General features: G+C 39.7%; 1 protein-coding gene across 6 annotated transcripts in view; it reads right to left on the bottom strand.

The window, feature by feature from the left end:
* Positions 1–21,430, bottom strand: part of macrod2 (mono-ADP ribosylhydrolase 2) — a 392,053-nt gene that overhangs the window by 128,395 nt on the left and 242,228 nt on the right. For all 6 annotated transcript variants that reach the window (XM_086045890.1, XM_086045894.1, XM_086045892.1 and 3 more), the window contains one exon: positions 17,867–17,988. In XM_086045890.1, coding sequence (XP_085902016.1) covers positions 17,867–17,988 — 122 coding nt within the window. The remainder of the gene's footprint in view (positions 1–17,866; positions 17,989–21,430) is intronic.

Below are 21,430 nucleotides of genomic sequence, written 5' to 3'. Positions count from 1 at the left end.
GTTGCTGGAGCTGAACTATACTTCCACAAATGGCCAGAGGATAATGCAGCTAATTACAGTTTTCTAAATGTGGAGTTCACCATTAATATTGATAAAGCATTAATTAGTTACTAAAACTGGAGCAACCATTTTCTCTGCACCAAATACATCACATGTTTTGGGGGCAGAACATTACTTTGGAGCAATGGCGGCTCATGTTTCGACAGCACCAAACAAATTGATACCCGGGAAAATGTACATCAATGTACGCTACAATTTTTTTCAATGACACATCACTATAATCAATGAAGCATGAGCTCAAAAACAGAGAGAATCATAATTAGTATTAATGTGTATCATAATTAAAGCTCAGTAAGAGACCACTGTGGAGGTCATTATACCTGATCTATGCCAGATCAACACACATTTCTCTTTGCCTTGTCCCTTGCAGTGCACAGCGGGTAGAAGGCCAATAATGCCTCACATTCTAGACTCATAATGGCCTTGATTAAGGCAAAATTATCTGATGTGTACACTTACCTCAAGTCACTTCTCTTCAGTTTGGTGATAGGGCCTCTTCACTTTATAACTGATTGAAAAACACTACAGTGTGCTTGTTTTTTTTTTTTAATTGCTGGGGGAATTAGGTGTGCTGAGTCCAGATAAAAAAAGACAACCTTGTGTCAAGATAATTATCCGATGAACCACTTGTTCCATATTCAAATTGACTGTCCTCTGGAGAGGTCAGAACTGACTAAGTGCCCAAGTGCATGCCATCATTCAACTACAGGTCGGTGGTACAAAGCAATAAATATACAATCCACACAAAAGGCGCAACACAATTACATGCCATTAGGTGGAAATGTAGGTGGAAATATGACTGTCTGGTACAAAGGTTTTTTCTTTTTTAATTAATTTAGTACGATGAGACACATGCATCGTCCTACACTCTCCATCTCACGCTTGTTGCTCTCCTGAGAAAAGCCTCAGATACAAAATGAGAAAGGCCTAGAATCTATTTCATGCCCGTTGCTATTATCAGGGATGTCTCGATGTGACATTAGATATTAAGCTCGGTGAGATTAGGAAGTTATCTGGCGTCCTGCACTGTGTGCAAAAAAATTATACCTCTTTCTTTTCTGCAGCATTTCTCTTCATTTAGCATTGTGTGCTGACTAAATATTTCAGTTTTATGGGCTCATTTGTATGTTATACAAAAGGCTTGATTTAGCTTTAACGACACACTTTACTGCTTATTGTTACAGCATCACTCACAAAAGGTGACTGTGACATTTAAGACAATGTTAGAAATGAAAGCAACAATTAATCTCATAAACACTCAAAATCAAGAATAGAGCCAGCCAAACAATAATATTGGGGCAAACCTATGGTTGAAATTTTCCACAATAAACTAAGGTTGAACCATCATGATAGAATAGGCTACAAAATGAGAATCACTTATATTGAAGGTTTTCCTAAACCCAATTCTACCCTGTACAGACCACTGATTTTGTAATTTTGTTACGATTCCAGTCGGACATGCTAGTCGGAGCTAGCTATGAAGATTAGCGCATAAAACACAGAGGGCAAAGATTATGAAGCTCGAGTTATGCTACGTTCCAACCAAATGCGGATGGAGGGTTCCGAGCTGCTTGATTCGCTCGTGTTTGACCGCGGGAAATTTGAATTTTGATTGCTGCAGCCGCTTATTCGCTTACAGCGGAGAGTGGAGGGGCTTCACTTAGGAGTAGACCATTTTTCAACATCGCAATCAAATGGCTGACACACTATGCTAATGCTAACAATATTGCTGTCTTGGTAAAGTTCATGAACTGTAAAAACAAAAACAAAAAAAAAAAGCTGCTGAGTGAACAGAACGCTGTTTGGCTGTGTGTGATGTAGTATGCCCGATGCTGATTGGCTGCCAAGAGACTAAGAGACAAGAGACCATACCACATTGACTCCAATTCAAACGCGCCGCCAGAAACGCTCCCAACGGAATTGGTGTGAAGGTAGCATTAGCATTAGCCTTTATTAGCAGCCTGTCAACTGACTACAGTGCTAAATCACAGTTGAATAACCTACTTTACACTTGCATGACAGTTAAAGACACAGTTCTAACAGGGAGTTTTTTTTAGATACTCTCAACTAAATTTTATTTGGAAACACTTTATGGATTACTGTTTCAAAATGCTGTTGAGAAAGGAGAGGTTTGACCTTAGCCAGCTGCCTAAGATGAAAAAGCTGGATTTAACAACAGTACCAATTTGTCGGTCCAATTTAAAATCACTGTCCAAATTAATACCCAAGTTTGAGACTGTTGGCTTTAGATAAGGCGTCAGGGGGCTCAAGGCAACAGGACCACTGGGACCAAACACCATAACTTCTGTTTACTTTATGTATATGAACATACACAGTATGCTGTGTCCCACAAATGACTTTTCTTCCCCAAGTCATTGTTTCTTACTTTGTTACTAATTTCACTTTTGTAGAGGTCTGCATTCTACCAGATGTCAGTCTAATTTGTTTTGGGTAGTTTCAGGGACATTTTAAGTATTTTCTGAGCCACAAACAAGCAACTTAAACCTAGAGGTTGGTGACATTTATCGTCCTCAATATTGTAAAAATTGCATTCATGATGTGCAATTTTACATTGTCGAGTCTTAATTCTGTCTCTGAAACAAACCCGTTCAAAAACAAAAAGGCCTATTGATTGGTTGCAAATCAGGAGGAAGTGATGAAATCCTCATTTGGCGAATCACTGTGCATAGAAGGCAAAGGATGTGTGAGGGATAACAAAACTTCACAACTCCATAAACACGAATACCGCTAAAGAAAAACAAAGATACTCATGAAACCCTCGCCACTGTACCATTGACAAAGAAAGTAAACAATGGAGAGACACTACAAACGCCTACTACACTATACAAACTGGTAAAAGTTGGTAAGATATTCAATATTCGTTTACCATTCATTCTCACATGCTCATACTCTGCATTATCGATACATTAGCGCCTATTGCATGTGTAGAAACATTTCGGCAACTATCTGTCAAAAGTGGCTGCATTTGGTGTCACTAATTGGCACAAATCACCATATATCAAATACAATATTTTATTTTTCCCATTCCGAGTGCTGTAGTATGTAGTTGAAAATTGGAGGCCTTTGCATACTACACATCGAACGTTGCTGATAACTATCATTAAGTAGAAACTGTATGAAATAAAGGAAAAAAAATCACAAAAATAAATGAAAAACACCCTATATAGCGTGGACATAATTTGAAGTTCTTCAGTGTTAAATTTTGCCGCAGAATGTTGTTGTACAATGCTTTGCAGAAGCTGTATAAAGCAATTTAAAATACAACCTAGCCCATTGTTCAGAAATTCTGTTTATCCATAAGATTGCATAAGTGCAGATTTACAGTAATTTTCTGTAGAATATGGTCAAATTGTTAGTTTTTTTTCAATAGATTTTTTTTGGCACATATCGCGCACCCGTATTTAAACCTAAGCCTTAACCCATTCAGTCTGCAGAAACCAAATGAAGTAGTTTTACAGCATAACTGCTAAAATATCTTGTTATAACCTAACCCGACATGGATCTGAATTGCTGAGTAGGTCTGCATTGAGCCAGTGAAAAAGTGAGAGTCAATCAGCACCAGCCAGGCACAGTGTCAGTCCTCGTTAGATACGACCTTGGGAGATAATAACGGCACTAAAGCTGCAAAGGTGTATGCAAAGGTAATAGCTCTGTAATTAAAGAAATACATAAACAGCATAAACAACGGTGTGTCTGATTAAAATCATCACTGGAGCCTTTAGGGAGACCATTGGGGTTTTGATCATTTCATTTTCAGAATTGCTCATCAAAAATACAAGTTTACAAATGTAGGTCTTATCAATAGGTTGCAGTGTCTCAGTTGCCAACTAATTTTCAGAACTGGGCACTTGACCCTTTTTTGCCCGTCCAGCCGCAACCCTCCACCCTTGACCTGGGTACCCTTCCGGTCGCGACCCCCCGGCCATATTCATAAACATTGTCCCCCTCCGCCCCCCCCCCCATCACCCGCCCCCCCCCAAAAAAAACCAAACAAACAAAAAAAAAACCAAAAACCTGCATGATGCTAACGGAAGAGGTTTATTTAAGGGCCATTAGCTGGCTAACTTACTATTCAAACCCGCTGTGGACACGCTTCAAACGCGCCACTTATTCAGGTACTCATCCAGCTGCATGTACTTACTTCCATTGCGAGCCCTGGGGTTGGTTTTGTCGTATTGTATAATTATTTGGGTCCAACAGACAACAAGTCTGCAAGCATTCAATAAGTTACTTATTTTCCATACTTCCCCTCCTTCATACTTCCCGGCCTTCAAAATAAAAGCATGCCAGCAAACCACTACACAGCAGTTTTGCTACGGCGTACTTCCGGAAGTAGGAAAGTGTATGATGTGCCATACCCCCCATCCCTCCGCCCCAAAAATGGGCATCCGGCCACGCCGGAGGGTCTGACCGGTCCGGCCCAGGGACGGACTACCCAGCTCTGCTCATTTTCAAATTGTAATTTTAATAATCATGGGCTGACTGTACAAGACAAAATCATTTTCATAATTTGTCATGGATATGTGAAGCAGTATAGAAAATGGATAGATGGATGGTAACTTTTGCTGAATACGGATTTCTTAATTTTGGTAATAACTTACAGGAAATATGAGGGATAGTCGCCCAGTGCTCGCAGTACCCGTCATCTCCATTCCGGGGTGCCCGTGTGTGTTTGTGTGTGTGTGTGCGTGTGTTTGATAATTTTCTGGGCTCATGACTGACAGGCGCAGAGGAAATGTTATTTTCACATTGTTGGAAAATTGTGGTGTGGTTCAAACTGATATTATTCCACATGGCCCCACATACAGGGGGCACCCTTTTCTCTAGGCCTCGAGCGTTGTCTTGTATAAAAGAAAGAAAACCAAAACAAAACAGTAGACCGCCGCATAATGCTTGTGTTTCGGCACCCGCAGATTAACCTATTCAAACATTTTTTTTCAGTATATTTCTCGATATATTGTAGTTTTTTTGTTTGTTTCGAAGACATTTTGGAATATTTTTTTTCCCCTCTCAATGTATTTTAGTGGGCATCAATTATATGTGAATTTTCACTATTCGCGGGGAACATTGTGCTCTGTTTTTTTACCTTTTGCAGAGGACTGCATGAACGTACAGAGCCAGTAAAAAAAAAAAAAAAAAAAAAAGGCTTTAGTGCTTCGTTGCTTTGAAGAATGGACGCAATTATGTGCTCATGCTTTTCGTTTTCCCATCGAATAGGTAACAACTGTAAAGACGGTGGGCAAGCATGTACAATTCAAACACTTGCGTCACAAACTGTCTTGAAAGGTGTTAATGGAATAAATAACATGTCCTGTGATGCCATAACCCTTTTTACTGTTTATTCAGTGTAGATAGAAGTGTTTAACAGACGCATACATAATCATTCTTTTGCCATTCATCTTAATCCAAGGTGCCCTTTGATTGTGTCCCATGAAAACATTCTATGTGTACAGCCAGAGTGAGACGAAATCTGCCCAGTGTATCAAAGAACACTGGAAGGACCTTGTACACCGACTAAACACATCTGTCAAGGCGGGCACTATGATTGAAGGATAATTGGGTGCAAGCTTGTTGAAATGAATCCCTGTCATACACCAGGAAATTCCAGTTTCATGGACTTGGCCCTGGCAAGTGTGAAGATGGGTTCAACATCTGGCTTCATACAAGTCTTAAATGAAAGCTGCAGAAAAAGTGTTATAAAGTCAATGCAGCTTATAAGACTCCTTGAAGTGGTAAACTGGCAGGGGGTGATTAAAGCTAACATGTTAAGTGTATTATTTTACGGACCTTTATGCAAACAGCTTGCATTGAAACTAACTACCAATTTGTAGTTCACATTCCCTTTCAAGATTCATAACAGCAAGCCATATGGCATTGTTCTTTTCTCTTAGCAGTTCGAAATGATCCTTTGTTGACAACAACATGGTGAGTGGTTAGCACATCCACCTCAGTTCTCAGGTTGGGGATTCACATGCGCCTTACAGCCTTCCTTTGTGGCGTTTGCATAATCTCCCCATGCTTGCCTGGGTTTTCTCCAGGCACTATGGCTTCCTTCCACATTTATTTAAAAAAAAAAATGTGCATGTCTAAATTTACAACCACTTTAAATTTAGGTATATTTAAATAATAGATTTGGGGTAAATTGTACCTTAATTCAAAACCAATAAAATATGTACATAAATTGAGTGCAGTTTAACTCACCTTTATTACATTCCACAACTTTATTTATTTATTGATTGATTGATTGAGAGAGAGAGAGAGAGAGAGAGAGAGAGAGAGAGAGAGAAAGAGAGAGAAAGAGAGAGAGAGAGAGAGAGAGAGAGAGAGAGAGAGAGAGAGAGAATGATAAGACGTTAACTATCTGTACATACTCTATATTTTAAGCCAAAGAGGTGATAAATTCCCGGTATTATCCCTTTACTGCCTGAAGTTACATCATAATTCTGCTGTTTAGCATCAAACATTATTTAATTTGTCAAATTGAGTACATGAGGGGTCGATGGCTTTCTCACCAATAATGGTAAGCTCCATTGGAACTGCACTAAGACCACCTCTTCTCAATGGCCTCTGATGAGGTTGATTTGGTTTGCACCCAAGTGTGGGTATTGTGCTCCCACCTGATCATAATAAATCACGCCAGAGGGCAAAACAACTGGATTTTCATTGCTAAGATGAGAATGGAAATACGGTACACTGTCCATGTACAGATGTGAACATACAGCACTTTGGGGTGCATTGATGTTACATTGTAATCAACAATTATAATATAAAACAAGAACTCCTCCTCCTGCTGCTGCTATAATTCTTCAAAGCAGTCAAACTGGGGGAGAAAAAAAGAGGCAACTTTCTCTCTTCCTGCTGTGACGCGGAGACAAAGATAGAAATGTCTTTTGTTCTGCTCTGTGGCCCGCATTCTTCAGGTATGTTTAATTAATGTGTGCTTGTTGTGGCATTCTTGTCTCACGACATATAGTAGGAACAACATCTGTTTAATCAACAACTTCCTCTGATAGTCCCTCAGTTGGGTGCGAGCTGTCGGTTGAATTCTCAGATGGCTCCACCACGGGACAGATGAGCCTCATAGAAATTCAGAAGACTGTCTCCAGGAGCTCTGCACAGCCGGCAGCCAAGGAAAGAAACGATTTAGTGAAAGCAGTTTGAGTCCCAAGCTTGAGTCTTCCTCTGCTTGACTGTGCTTGGATACTTAAATTATTTGAAGCAACTTTATTATTGTCACAGCCCATTAGTCTAAAACAGGAATGCTGCCATTTTCCCCTTGCTGAGCATCCTGGTGGAGTTGCCTTTGTTCACGACAGATCTCATCTTACTGGTGATTGCTCTTGGCTTCCATACTTGAAATCAACGCATTGGATGCCCACGTACTGAAGTCCACTCTACACAGAGTCAAGAGATTACCATTTCAGTCCCCATCAACTGTGATTAACCCTCCTGAGGTGTGTAAAAATGTCTCATTTTACATATCCCAACACTTCATCATGCAATAAATGATAGGTTTCTGCAGTGCTCACTGTAAGTAAAAGGAACGTCAAGGGATGCTATGTGCCGCTGGTTCTTCCAACCAGATCTGAGGCTGTAGCTCCTCCTGCTGCTATTGCATCCTTCTGAATAACGGTGGCGGTGTAATTGGCGCTCCCATGGTCATTAGCGTAGACTGGCAGGCCACCACAACTACTATCAGCGTAATTTGATCTAATTGGCCCAGTGTTGCTCGTGATTCGGATCAGACAAATAGCAATGACTAATTTAAATGGCGCAGTGACCTTTTGAAAGCTTCAGTCTAATTAACCTTCAGCTGATGCATGCAGGTACTGTATGTGGAAGTGGGTCACAAGCAATGGTTGGCTGATTGGCTTCAAAGTGGACTGGTTAATAACCACTCAGCGAGACAACCAGCTCAGTCGTGATACAGAGATGACATCCAGTTAATTCACCCTTAATTAGAACAAGACCTTTAGTTCAACTATGGATCTTCGAGGACGGACACTGTGGTCAAAATGACAAAATATTTTCCCTTCTTGACATACTTTAAACACAGACATTAGCAAATAACCACAATGCATTATATCTCCAAGTAGATAATTAAGTCTGATTTGTTGTCACTCATGCCATTCCATGGCACACGGGATAATGAAGTCATTTCAATGCTTACAATTATAGATGGTAAGAATGCGGAGGATAATGCAACTGACAGAAAATGCAATACAGGCTTGGTGGCGTATGGGTTCACATAAATGATCTGCTTTATGCAAGCTAATGGCTAATAAAATGTGTTCCATCCTAATTATGGTCTAAATTATTGCTTAAAGTGGCTGAGTTTACTTTGCTTTAATCAGAGGGCAAAGCTGGCTCTCGATTACCTTTTTAGTACAATTCTGGATAGTCTTTGTTTAACCCATTAAGTACGGGAGCGCATAACCGCGTTTCTACCACTAGAGCTGGGAGCGCTGTTGCGTCTTTCTACCTTTAAAGCCGGGAGAGCGGATACGTCTGTGTCTTTTTTTTAATCCAATTCTCTGTCTCCTAGCCAATTTAATGCATCAGAATATACACGTGACGGTGTCACGGGACCATGGAAGATGTCGCAGATTTATTTCGAGCCGTAGGCTAATGGCGGATGCTGTCGATCGCCAGGAGCTCTGAAATAAGCAACGGCAGTGATATATAGACGACGCGCTTGTGGACTTTGACCCGGTGGAACCAGTCGAAGGTGATATGATATGGTTTGTCGACAATGACGATATTGACATCATTGTAACAAAATAGAGGATGGTAATTACCACTCGATTTAAACAAATAAATAAAATAGTGCTTCTCTTTCACTGACATGTTATTTGTACATCTTCGATTGAAACATAATACATTATTATTTACTAGTAAATAATAATAAAATCTGCCCGTGTGAAAGCCACATGTCTAAGTTCTCTAATTCTTTTGCAATTATGTTTCTGTCTGCTACAGGGGCTGGGATATTAATTATTTTGTAAGTGTTGAATTTCTGGGAAAACCTCAGGTTTTCAAGGGTAATTCCAAAGGCAACCTTAGGTTTCAGGGAGCTGTTGAGCCGGGCGCTTTAGGTCTTAATGGGTTAAGAAGGATGTTGAAAGCAGAAAGAGGAACATTTTTGGGCTGGAAATGTTCAGTTAGTGAATCCAGAATAATCACTTGGAGAGTCAGCACAGGAAGTAGAGCACAAGTAGTTCTGTGTGATGGTAGTTTTTTCAAACGTGCTGTAAATAATGACAAAACCTATGCAAAACACGGCAAGTAAAATGACCACACTTTTTGATTGAATACACTTGCAACAAAGAGTGGTTGTAAACAAGAATATCACTCAGCCAAGTGCAGACCACCGCCAAGGAGTGCCGGGTTTTGTACTTATGCGTGACCACATTGTGTCATGTATTGGATGCTGCTATAAGAAATACAGTATATCCTGTAAAATAACTAGGCTATAGATGCCAATTAATGGCCTTTTTTGTGAATCCTCAAAGAAAAGACAGAGACCAGTGTTCCATGAACAGGTTAACTCCTGGCACCTGCGACAACATTTTAGAATCAAAACAATGGTCAAACTCAAATGGTTGAAAGCAAAAATGCATCTCTATTCCAATTTCCTTTTAGAACCGAACAAGTGCCAGCCCTCCACCAATTTAAGAAAATGTTTTTGCAGTTTAGCATTACTGTCAACATGTCCAAAACAAAAAAGTCCCTTCACCCTGTGATGCTTCATTTCTATGCTGTTCCTGTCTTCTTAAGAAGATTATCGCATAGTGGCTGTCATTGTCAAGCAGGGTGTGCACGTGCATGTGTCACTGTACAAAATTGTTTGTGGGAATGCATTCTGGGTAAAATGAATGGGCACTAATGCTCTGCGCAGCCTTGCAATGAGCCCACAGAGAGCAGCGGCTAATCCTATCATTCTACACCATTCATCTCCAATCCACTTGGCTTTTAGGATTTTTCTGAACGGGCAATTTGTGGCTTCCCTGTTGGATCTCTTCAACGCCAATATGTTATGACTGCAAAACAGCTCCAGGGATGCCTGAGAGTCAGAGAGAAGGGCTCTAAATGTAGTAGTCTGTGACCCTGTCACTGTCCACACTGACAGCTGCCAGGCCATTGCACTCCACAGCTTAATGACATATACTTTCACAACGCATACAATTGTAGCTTGTCAGCATCAAATTAGAGACAAAAAGAGACTCAGTAGCCCACAAGATCATTGCCCAACAACAAATCTTGCTGTATCTTTGTGCAACATTGTCTTGGGATGAGAATCCTTGTTAGGCAGTCTCATCGAAAGACTCCCTAATGACTCAGACTTACTTAAATTAATACTAGTCTATTTTTTTATTCTAAAGGTCAAATTCTAAGAGTTGAGTTGATATGGTCGTTAAAATCAAGCAAAGCCAAAGGCTGAATGGCTTCCAGATGGTGGCGTCCCCCTCAACACAGTCAGTCAGTCAGTCAGTTTCTGCCTGACAGATGCTACATTTGCTTCCAGGGGAAAATATGAGCAGCGTTCCATAACTAAACAAGACAGGGGACCTGCATTAACTGTGTCCTCACTTCCATGTACTGCAAGACTCAGCTCAGGACCTCCCATCCCCAAAGGCTTGACTCTACACACAAGTGAGCACTTTTAGAATTTACCTACAGAGGCGAATAGGTGAATAGGCGCACCCCCCCCACACACACACACACACACAATGTAACCGAATTGCATTGCTTTCCTCTGAGAATATAGTGAATTGATGAAAATGTGCATATACAGTATCACCGAGCATGACAATTGAACACAGTAAGCTGCTTTTTTTTTCAGCCATTGTTGTAATGCATAGCTCAATGATACACGACATGGATCACATCAATACGACCAGGAAAACTCAAGTTTTTTTCCTCCCCAGTTCCCCACGACTCTTGTGGCCTTTAACAGTATACAAGAACCCCAACAACAATTTGGAAAAAGTTGCAACGGGTGATCAGCACATAGCTGAAACAGTACCTTGCTATGTAAGTTCCATCAGACAATGCAGGGAGAGCAAACTGGAATCATAAATTGCAAGCCTCAATGAAGAATTCAAAATCACCAAAACAAGGCTAATCATGACCCTTTCTGAATCAGAGGAGACAGTCAGTCGTATAGCGGGACCCCGGGTGGATATGGCTCTTCAGAGGGCCACTTCAGAAAAGTGGTTGGCTAAGTCTAATACTGGAGATCGGGGCTTCGGCTCATCCCAAAAGTGACACAAAGAAACATCAGTTTAGAAGGCAAGGGGGAGGCAGAGCGACATGCCAAAACCGGCTAAATGGGTAGGCAAGGGAAATGAACCAACAGGGACAACCTACAGAAGAAAAAGCTCAGCTGACATGACATCTGGCAGATGAAGGGAGCACGGCTGAGTTTTGTCATCAGTCACATACGACTTGCTATCTTGCCCCAAAACATAAAACTGTGGTACAGAGCATGTCCTGTGTGTTCCTTGCGGCATAACCAACAACTCAGACAGCAAGGATTAACTCCGGAACAGAGGTATATCACTGCATATTTCCAACAAACATCAGCATGAAGGTCCACTTCTTGCATTTTGTACCAGGAGGCCAACCTCAAAAAGAAAAAAAAAACACTACCAAAGGAAACAAGCATCCAGCAAGCTGCAAGCATCCAGCAAGCTTCTCAAGATTGGACACTGGAGGTGGACACTGATGATGAAAAAAACCCCCCAAAAAAACACGTATGTTTCCCCCCGTAAATAGTGGCTAGAACACTCAGGCTAGTTATGTTCCCGTGGTGTCCAGAAGCAAAGATAGCTTATGTTGTGGAGCTAACAGCTCCATGGGAAACTGGGGTTGAAGTGGCTTGTAACTGGAAGAAATGCATACATTCTCACTTGGCATCCCAAAATGCGTGGAAGACCCTCATCTTCCCGACTGAGGTAGGATGCAGGGGATTTGTTACAACATCTATGAGTCTGTTGAGCAAAATGGGGGTGAGGAGCCATTCTCTCCAGCAGGCTATTAAGACTCTGTAAATTGCTGCCGGAAAAAAGCAGCAACTGGTACTGGATCAGACGGCAACAACTGGGAACCAAGATGAAGACAGATGGCATGTGGCCAGGCATACACCAGGCTCAGGGAGAAGGACAGCCATGTCATTGAGACATTGAGTGTTTGGCATTGAGGGGCTGTACCTGGGACTCTCCGCTGAGCCACTCAGAGACATTGTGGACGTCAATTAATGAAATGTCGACAAAGAACAGTGCGCACCTGATGACCCCAATGATATGCTTAGATTCCCTTTTCACCAAGCGACATCTACATTAATCCTCAATGTGCAACAATTTACCAAACAGATTAAAACATTTAGTCCGATTATTTTTACACAATAATTTTCATATTAGTGGTTAATTTTGTTCACCACCACTGACAAATGAGTTTCTCCAGAAAACTCAGCTGTTTCCAAATAGTACCACAATAACACCGCAACAAAATGGGACGCAAACTGGAACAAGCATGATGAGGCCCTTTAAATACACCATCGACCATCAGGCAGGGCTTTTACAAAGTTTAGAATCTATTACCTCATAATCTGTATGTCTTTATCTGTATTTTACATCAATTTTCTTTGCATCAAATAATGTTGAATGACAAGCACTGAGCAGATGAGGGGGCTGTTTGACAACATGCCTCACTCCAACCCTTCTTACAGGCTGCACAGCCCCCTCCTAACTCCACCATGCAGTATGGCAGAGCCAAGTCCGTAACACTGACATCCAGGCTGTGGGATGTGGTCAGTCAGAGCCCAGGGAGCTGTGACAGCCTGCTGCTCTTTCAGCTACAGCAATGGAGAAAAGCACTGAACTGAAGCATAACAGTTCTCTTAAAGCAAAGACGAAATACACATACTGTAAAGCATCACTAACACTCACGCTCTCACTCATCACACAAACGCACACACCGCCTCAAGGTCGAAACAGTTTCTGTGCATCCACAAAGGGTTTCTGTATATGTGGACATAAATATACAAGTACACAATCACTTTCCAGCATGCAGTGAAGTCAAATGCTTCGGGAGACGTGCAAGCCAGCCTCCAAAATACTTTAATGATGATATTCTGCCAGGAATTGACACAGATTGAAGGTGTTAAAGCCTGCACTATTCCAGATAGCTTTCAACTTTATCGTTGTGGTTCAAAGTCATTTCTATTTGGTTTGGGATTGTTTTCAATTTGATTCAGAAAACCACTTCCCCTGAAGGGAGGGAGGTGAGAAATTGCATCACATTGACATCAAATCAAAAACACAGGTAGAAATTAGAAATACTCAAACTGTAAATCTGCCCTCATGCAGGTGTTAAATGTTTGGAAACTACCAGATCGGGAAACAACTGATTTGTATTTCTTGTGCGGCCTCCAACCCAACTATATTCAGAGTGAATACATGACCCTTTACTCCGGGACTGGTGGTAAGAATACGACTAAACAAGGGACACCTCTGAGACAGGAATTGCTGAGAGTTCCCTGGATATTTTTCCTCCAACAGAGCTATAAGTGCAACATTACTTTGGAGAAAGGAAAAACTCGTCAAACTAATTTCTGTCTTTGGGGGTTCTTAGCAATAGTTCAGTCATACACATTGAGCTGCCCTGAGGTAAGGGAAATCCATTTTCAGCTGTGCAATGCACTGGCATTTACTCCTCCGTCCTGACACGCTACAGTCAGGAGAAGATTTGGATGTGAAGATTGCAACTGCAGTACCCTTACTTGTTTCATGGCCTGAAGGATGGCTATGGGCTTTAAGAAAAAGGGATTAACGACTAGCTTTGCCTTGTTTTAATCTTTCATGCTGAAGTTTATTTTGCGTTAGGCCTTGTTTTGACTCATATTCCTTTGTAATGCTCTGGAATCCCCATTAGGCAGCCAGGCCGTCTAGGTTTCCAAAACGTAGCCAACCCCCTCCTTGCCATACCCCCCAGTCCATTCTCCACTTTGTGAAACAACCAAGACAAGAACAACTTTTCCCCCTTACAAACTGTTTGGCTCCAATAGTTAACCAAAAATGTGTATGGACGGATACTCTCTTGATGTACCTCTTGCATATCAAGGCAGTCCAAATGAACAAATTCCACATTTTTTTATGAGCACAGAGAGACCCATAACATATTTTCGTTGTGGCAAAATGAATGCTGGTGCAGTGGTGCCCTTGCAGTTTGATGGAAAGGGGTATAGCTATGACGATGTAATGACTAGGCTCATCGTACAAGGCCAGTCAATCACAGAGCGCCACTGTTTTCACTCAGGGCATTCTCAATGCATAACAGCTGTATAAATACATTAAACAGAATCCAGACGGCTGTGAGTAAAAACAGAACCTCTGCTTCCTACAAATATATATAATATTGTACAAATAAAGGAAGAAATACGACTAGTAGAGTCAAACTTAAGAAATTAAAGCAAGGACTGGTGCAGTGTTTGGTTGGCGTGTAATGAGGCTTTATGATAAAGTATATGTACCCTCTGCCCACAAACTTTAAAATTGTACCACTTCTATGATCGCATGGCATATTTGATGTCTGAATTAAATTACATGGTTATTTCTCATCAGTGCCACATCTAAGGCTGGATTTACACTGCATGGGAGCAAACTGACTGTAATGCTTCCAAGAGGTGCAGTTCGGTTATTGATCATACTAGCGTAAAGAGGTAAAGAGGGTTGTTCCAAGAGTTATAAGTGAGTAATGCAAAATGTGTTCATCAAAGCTAACTGCTTGTCACTTGAAGAACCATTCTAATCAGTATTTCTAAAAATGTTAGCCTGTTTTTAACTCGTTTTTAACTAGTGACGCAACGTTAGCTTAATATAAAGTTGAATGTTGCAGATGCTCAGTCATTGACTCTCACGCCGCACTCATTTTGTCAGTCTGTTGCAAAAAGTTCACATTGACAAAACAGTCACACTAACTGTAAATATGATTTGAAATTTTGAGTTAACCATTGAGTGTTTGAAGTGTCAATGCTTTTAAAATGGGCAGAATTTCAATCAAAAAAAGAACATGGACTAAATATGGTTGTAAAATTAAGTAAATATAAGTTTAATACAGTACATGGAATCAGAGATTATTAATTACACACAATTATGTAAATTTAGGTTGAAACAGTAAGAATTGTGAAAATTGTTTTCAAAATGAATTAATTTAAATAAAGGCTACATTTCAAAACACATACAAGAACTACTATTCCCAATTGCAATGAGAGCACCTAGTTCAGAAGCTCTTCAGCTATGGTGGAATCATTATGAGGCCACACCGTGCCCCACTCGGCAAGAGTCTTTCATTATTTTGAGGTGCTACACATTTCTATATACATACAGATTAGATACATTGACCAATAATATAATTATACGACCTTACTGGTCTTATCTCTTTATGGATACCAGACCCAGACACTGCATGTACGATTGCATTAACAAAATAATTTGACCTGGGACTTGACTTTTCCTAGACAAAAAGACTTGTGACCTGCCTATGCATGATTTCATGCAATCTCTGACACATGGCCAACCAAGTGTACATGCATGTTGTTCTAGGTGTTACATATACACAAACACAATGATATTGGCTATGTTTCCCTCAAAAATACATGTCCATGGATATACACAAAAGATCTAGTCACTAAATAGGATTCGGGCACAACATGCAACAATGTAAATTCTGCCAATTTGCAGATACTTTTAAATATCAGCAGTTGATATAACATCAAAAGTCTTTATAACTCTGTCTTTGGCTTTCAAAATCAATTTAATTGCTACCTGGAGTGAGTATCATGGCCACAATGATTGATCATCAGTGCAGGAATTTGTCACAATCATCTTTAATGAAACTGGCACTAATCAGTATCTCCCGTCTATGCTGGCAAGTACTTAAATTGATTGGATTCTGATGAGGTTGTAGGGGCCGTAGGCTGACACTAAAAATGAGATTTGTGGCTATTTTGAGAAATAGACTGATTTGTGTACCCCTATTGGGTAAGGGGAAATATATAAAAATGGGTTAGTCTGTAAACATTGAGATAAAGCTAGCCATGGATTGTGTGACCATTCTATCATTTAAAGCTGTCATGCTTCAGCAACCTGTAACATGTTTGAAGTGAGAAAGTACTAGCATCATTTTCTTAATACCTTTACAATTTTTCTTCTTGACACATAATCCCACTGTTTGTGTATATAAATAGAGCGGATATGACAAATGAATAGCATGCTTCATGTATAAACAACAGAAGACATTGTTTTAATCAGAAATATAAATTCTTGATAAAACTGAAATGACAAGGTTTGGAGAAAATACATTTAGCCCCATACGCAATAGTCACGCAAGCCAACTTTTTGTTTAAAAAAGAAAAAAAAAAAAAAGTCTTTTTTGTAACCTGCGTTCTGTGTGTTAGGTATTGATGTGGATATACTGTAGGCGATGAAGTTGACACGGAATTTTGTTTTTGGTGATGGTACCAGTTAGAGATGCTCCGATCCATCGGGCACCGATCATGATCGGTCGATTTTCGCGAAAAATGACGATCGGAAAATTCGATCAAAGCCTTTTATTGCCGATCAAAACATTCGCAATGCATACTGTATATGCCATGAAAAGGTACCTCGCGGGGAGAACATGGTCAAATGTTTCAACACAACCAACTTAATCCGTCATTTGAAGAACAAGCAATTGGGAGACTATGGTGAGTTTATGAAGCTCACTGCATTGAATAAATTATTCAAGGCGGACACAGCGCCGTATAAGTGGCATTATTGTCACAGGGAGATGCATTGTAGGTCACTTGTGGACAACAGACCCACTACTATATCATTTTATAATTGACAAAAATATTAACAGAGACTTTTTTCTCATTGACAAATGCACAACATAGTTTGTCTATACACAAGACAAAAAACAAGTTCCTGAGTCATTTCAATTTAGGAACTCATTGAATAGTATATTCGAGTGAAGCCTGCATGTGACTATTTTTTTCTACTTTGAATGTATTCTGAACCATGCAATGTTTAGGTGGCATGTTATTTATTTGACTTTTTTCATAAGTCTTTTGAGACTGCTGATTATTTTGATCTGTTAAAAACTGTGTTACTAAAAGCTGGTACATTTAAGTTTTTCAGTTATCTTTGTGACTGAGTAATTATCGTATTGTACCAGCAACGGTTTTGTAGATTTTTGTCAAAATTACGGCAATAACATGGCTGTCTTTTTTCAGATAGTATTGCATAATAGCAGTCACCATAAATAAATGGAAACATATACATATACAGTATTCCATGTGATCGGAATCGGTATCGCCCGATCTCACTCATGCATGATTGGAATCGGTGTCATAAAACCTGATCGGAACATCCCTAGTACCAGCCCATGCTACCTGTGTGGCAATTTATCAGGAATGCAGTGCCTTACCCATGCTATGCTTTAAACACGCTAGCAGTTTTAAAACACTGACAAAACACACCAAACGAGGGCAAATGGGAAAACAGGACTTTCCTATCATTTAATCACAACGATATGTATTATCTTTTGCTCGTGTTTAAAAGAAAATATTGTCCTTTTTAGAAGTGTATTTTTAATGAACTATTGCTATAATGCTAAATTATTGTTTGCATACCTCTCAAATTTGCTGAAATAAAAATAGTATAATGATAATAATAATACTAATAAATAGACTGGGAGGTTCATTCAAAGTGAAGATTCCCATTAAAAATGCGTTCCTACTCACCACAGTGCTCAAGCCGTACTCCTTCACCAGCCTGAGGGAGTTCTGGTAGCAGGAGGTGAGGTCATTGGTCTCGGTAGGGCCCACATGACCTCTGGCCACCGGACCCACGGTGTGGATCACAACTGTTGGAAAGGGACAAAACACAAAGCTTATTTTAAACATCAAACACCTCTAGCAAGGTTAAATGGTTGGCAGTAGCTCTAAAGCAGCATGCAGTGTATTACTAAGCGACTGTAAAATCTCTCAGCGGGCTGCCAAACCACCAAGCATATGCCAAGAACAGCTACCTAGTACAGACATCTACAATGGATGTGCTCTGACATACCTATGTTGTGAGAAGAAAAAAAATAAAAATAAAAAAATAAAAATATATATATATACACACACACACATATATTTTTAATAAATATTTTTCTGAAATTAAATGTGATTGTATGCCACCCATTCAGATTAGCCTGATCTCACCCTGTACTCTTTGCATACTATTGTCTGTACTGGTTCATCATACATTTCATTCAGGATATGGTCTGGATAGAAACAATAGTATACAGCAGCTAAATCCAGAGATACAAAAGCTCACAAGGAATAAGAGGATTGAAACTATAATTTGGCCCGAGCATAATCTCCACTCAATTCTGCGCTCCTCTTTTCAATTTTGGACAAAACTGAATAATGATAGTCCCCCAAAACAGACAACAAACGTTGTCATTGTTTTGATGAATTAAAATAATCTCATACACAAAAGACCATTTCAAACAAATTAACAGATTGTTTTCAATAAAAGCAAACAATTTCTCAACATTGTTAGGAATCTTACACACATTGAATGATAAACGAAATGGAAAGTGACAAGTTAAAACAGGCTTGGGTAGTCCCTGAAGTTCTTCACTAAACACATAGCCACATTCCAATTGGTGTGGACAGGTGCTAAAAATTAGACAAGTAGTGAATTCATAAAAACAACATCAAGAGGCCTTTTCTCATCTGTACAATGAATCCATTTTATCCTCAGCATATCCACATTAGATAAATATTTATACATCTGAGAGTGGAAGGTATATTTCACTTGGTAAACAAGGAGAGGCATTACAAAGAAGGCACATATGTTTCTTTAGAGCTCCAAAACACGTTGGCAGTTGTTTTGGCATCCCTCAAAAATCAATCACAAATGAACTCCCAGCCCTTGGGAATGGCAGAACTTGAGGATATTACTTTTGTACAAGGGAAACGTTATTTATCTGAATCCATGAAAATGTGTTCATTATTATGGAGGAAAAATGATTTATAGAATACATGTAGTGAACAGAAAATTGTATGAGCAATTTTTTTTTTTTCAGTGCAGGGTTTGTATACTTGAAGCTAACAGTAATGCTCCATCCTAAACAAAGCCTGTCAAGTTGTAACAAACATCTTTTCTACTTGATTATCCATTCCGCATATGTCTTGAACATCATCACTCCTGGTAGAGACCTCTGTGTACTCTGTGTTATCCAGTATTTGAGTACAATAAAATTTCAGTCCATAAATGCATCCTCTTAGCACATACTGACATACTGTAATACGTGCACCATTTTATCTGTGAAGCCGAGGTCTGCATAAACACAGTTTTAGGAGGCTGGAAAAGATGACTTCCATCACTTTCACACTTCAGCGAGTGGCCCTAAACTGATAGATGCAAAAAACAAACAAAAAAAACAACAACATTGAGACCACTGATGAACTCCAATTTAATCTTTCAGACCTTCATACAAATAAGAAAACTAATCCGTCTCAAATTCTAGCAAATTAACAGCATGCCTCAACATAAAAAAAAGATTTGTTCTGTTTTGTTATTAATCAGAGAGCTCATCATTCATACAATCATTGCATTGCATCAGAGCAGATATTTGAGACAAGGAAATGAGGACCTTGACGCTCTGGGTAACCATTACCTTCTCTTTTCATAGATGAATGTACACACTTCAGTCAAATACAAAATACTACAGTATGAGAAAACAATATATGTTGGTAGTATAGCGCTGTTAATTAATTAACATCAAATGTCCTTGAATCGGATGTTTGGTTCCCCCATCAATTAATGCTTGGATGCCAAGTGGGGACACAAGCATATGACTATTTTTGCTCCCCTGTTTCTGGCAGAACCACAAAAAGAGAAACTAATCGAGCTGAGATGTCCTTAGTGGCTCACCATCTATAGTAAGTCTGGATTGTTGGCGATGGATTGGACATGAAATGACCCCTAAACACACCAAAGTGTGGTGTGTGATCATCTTAGACGTTCCCACTAAAATATTCCTCGACTTCCTACCGGGGGGACATGCACACTTCAAAGACACCACTTTCTTAGCAACAAAAAAAAAAAAATATTTTTAAATGTCCAGGCTTCATTTAGAACAGAAGTGCTGAGCTATTTTAGAGTAGGATTGACACTTCAGGGCCTAATCAATCTTTCATTTTCACTTGGCTATTATGACTTTGAGGCTGCTGCTTTGCTTAATCCCACAAAGGCATTTTTGTAATATCTACTGTAGTGTGACAGCACCTGAATGTTCTGTCTTGCCAAAAATTATTGGGGTGTAATAACAAGCAGCACTCTATTAAAATCAGGTTTTAAATCCAAGCTACATTGTTGTTTAAGACAGCTATCTTCCATATAAAAACATTTCCAGCAAGGTAAATGATTCCTGGTTCAGGCAGAGATGTTGCAGCAGGGGTTTCCGCAGACAGTCACTGGCATGATTTGTTTGACATGGTTTTATGTCGGCTGCATCTTCTGATGCAACGCATCCATTTTTTTTTTTTAAGCCGGGTTTGTGATTGGATGTGGCTTGGAATGTAACTTGTGGTGTCTGCGTGAAAGGCAGCAGCATGTATTACTACACCATAAGTGAGCAGTTCATTAAGATATAAAGTAAATGCATTTTTTATTATGATTGTATCAAGAGGAGAAGGATGAAAGAAGGAGCATTCTAGTCAAAAGATGCATTTGGCGCAGTCATTAATGAAAGCTAGGCACGCTATTGGCCTAACAATATATTTAAGATCACTTATGAAACAGGGCTGGCCCTTAAAACGGTTTGAAATACTTTAAGAACAAGCAGCTGCAGCATGAAATCATCAGACTTTATAGAGCTGGAAGATGCATGGTGTTGTGGTGTTGTCCCCAATCAAAAACCAAACAAAAAAGTAAAACGAAAGGACGTGTCATTTTCTGAGTAGTTTATCATTGCAGCACATGGTGAAGAACTCCATTGCTGAACGAGCCACTATGCACAGATAACATTGTTTTATTTTGTTATTTCTTCACAAGCTGATGCAGCACATTTCAAAATGTTTAGATGGGTCAGCTAATATTGAGTCAAAATGCAAAAAGCCTGCACATGAACGGATGAACGTTATCTTATTTACAAAGATGGTCCTGGCTGTAATCAGTGTAAATAGTCATACTGTCCAATGTGTATAAAGTGATGACTTTTTTCCATGTGCTGCCATTAAATCTAATCAATTTGGCGATCTTGTGAATTTACTGGCACTGTTAAAAAAAAACAACAACAACAAAAAAAC

Source organism: Filicampus tigris, chromosome 11, assembly GCF_054856515.1.
Source record: "Filicampus tigris isolate MCC_2025a chromosome 11, RoL_Ftig_1.0, whole genome shotgun sequence".
In the NCBI taxonomy this organism is placed as follows: Eukaryota; Metazoa; Chordata; class Actinopteri; order Syngnathiformes; family Syngnathidae; genus Filicampus; species Filicampus tigris.
Note: the sequence above shows the minus strand (reverse complement) of the source record. Positions and strands in the feature narration are given on the sequence as shown.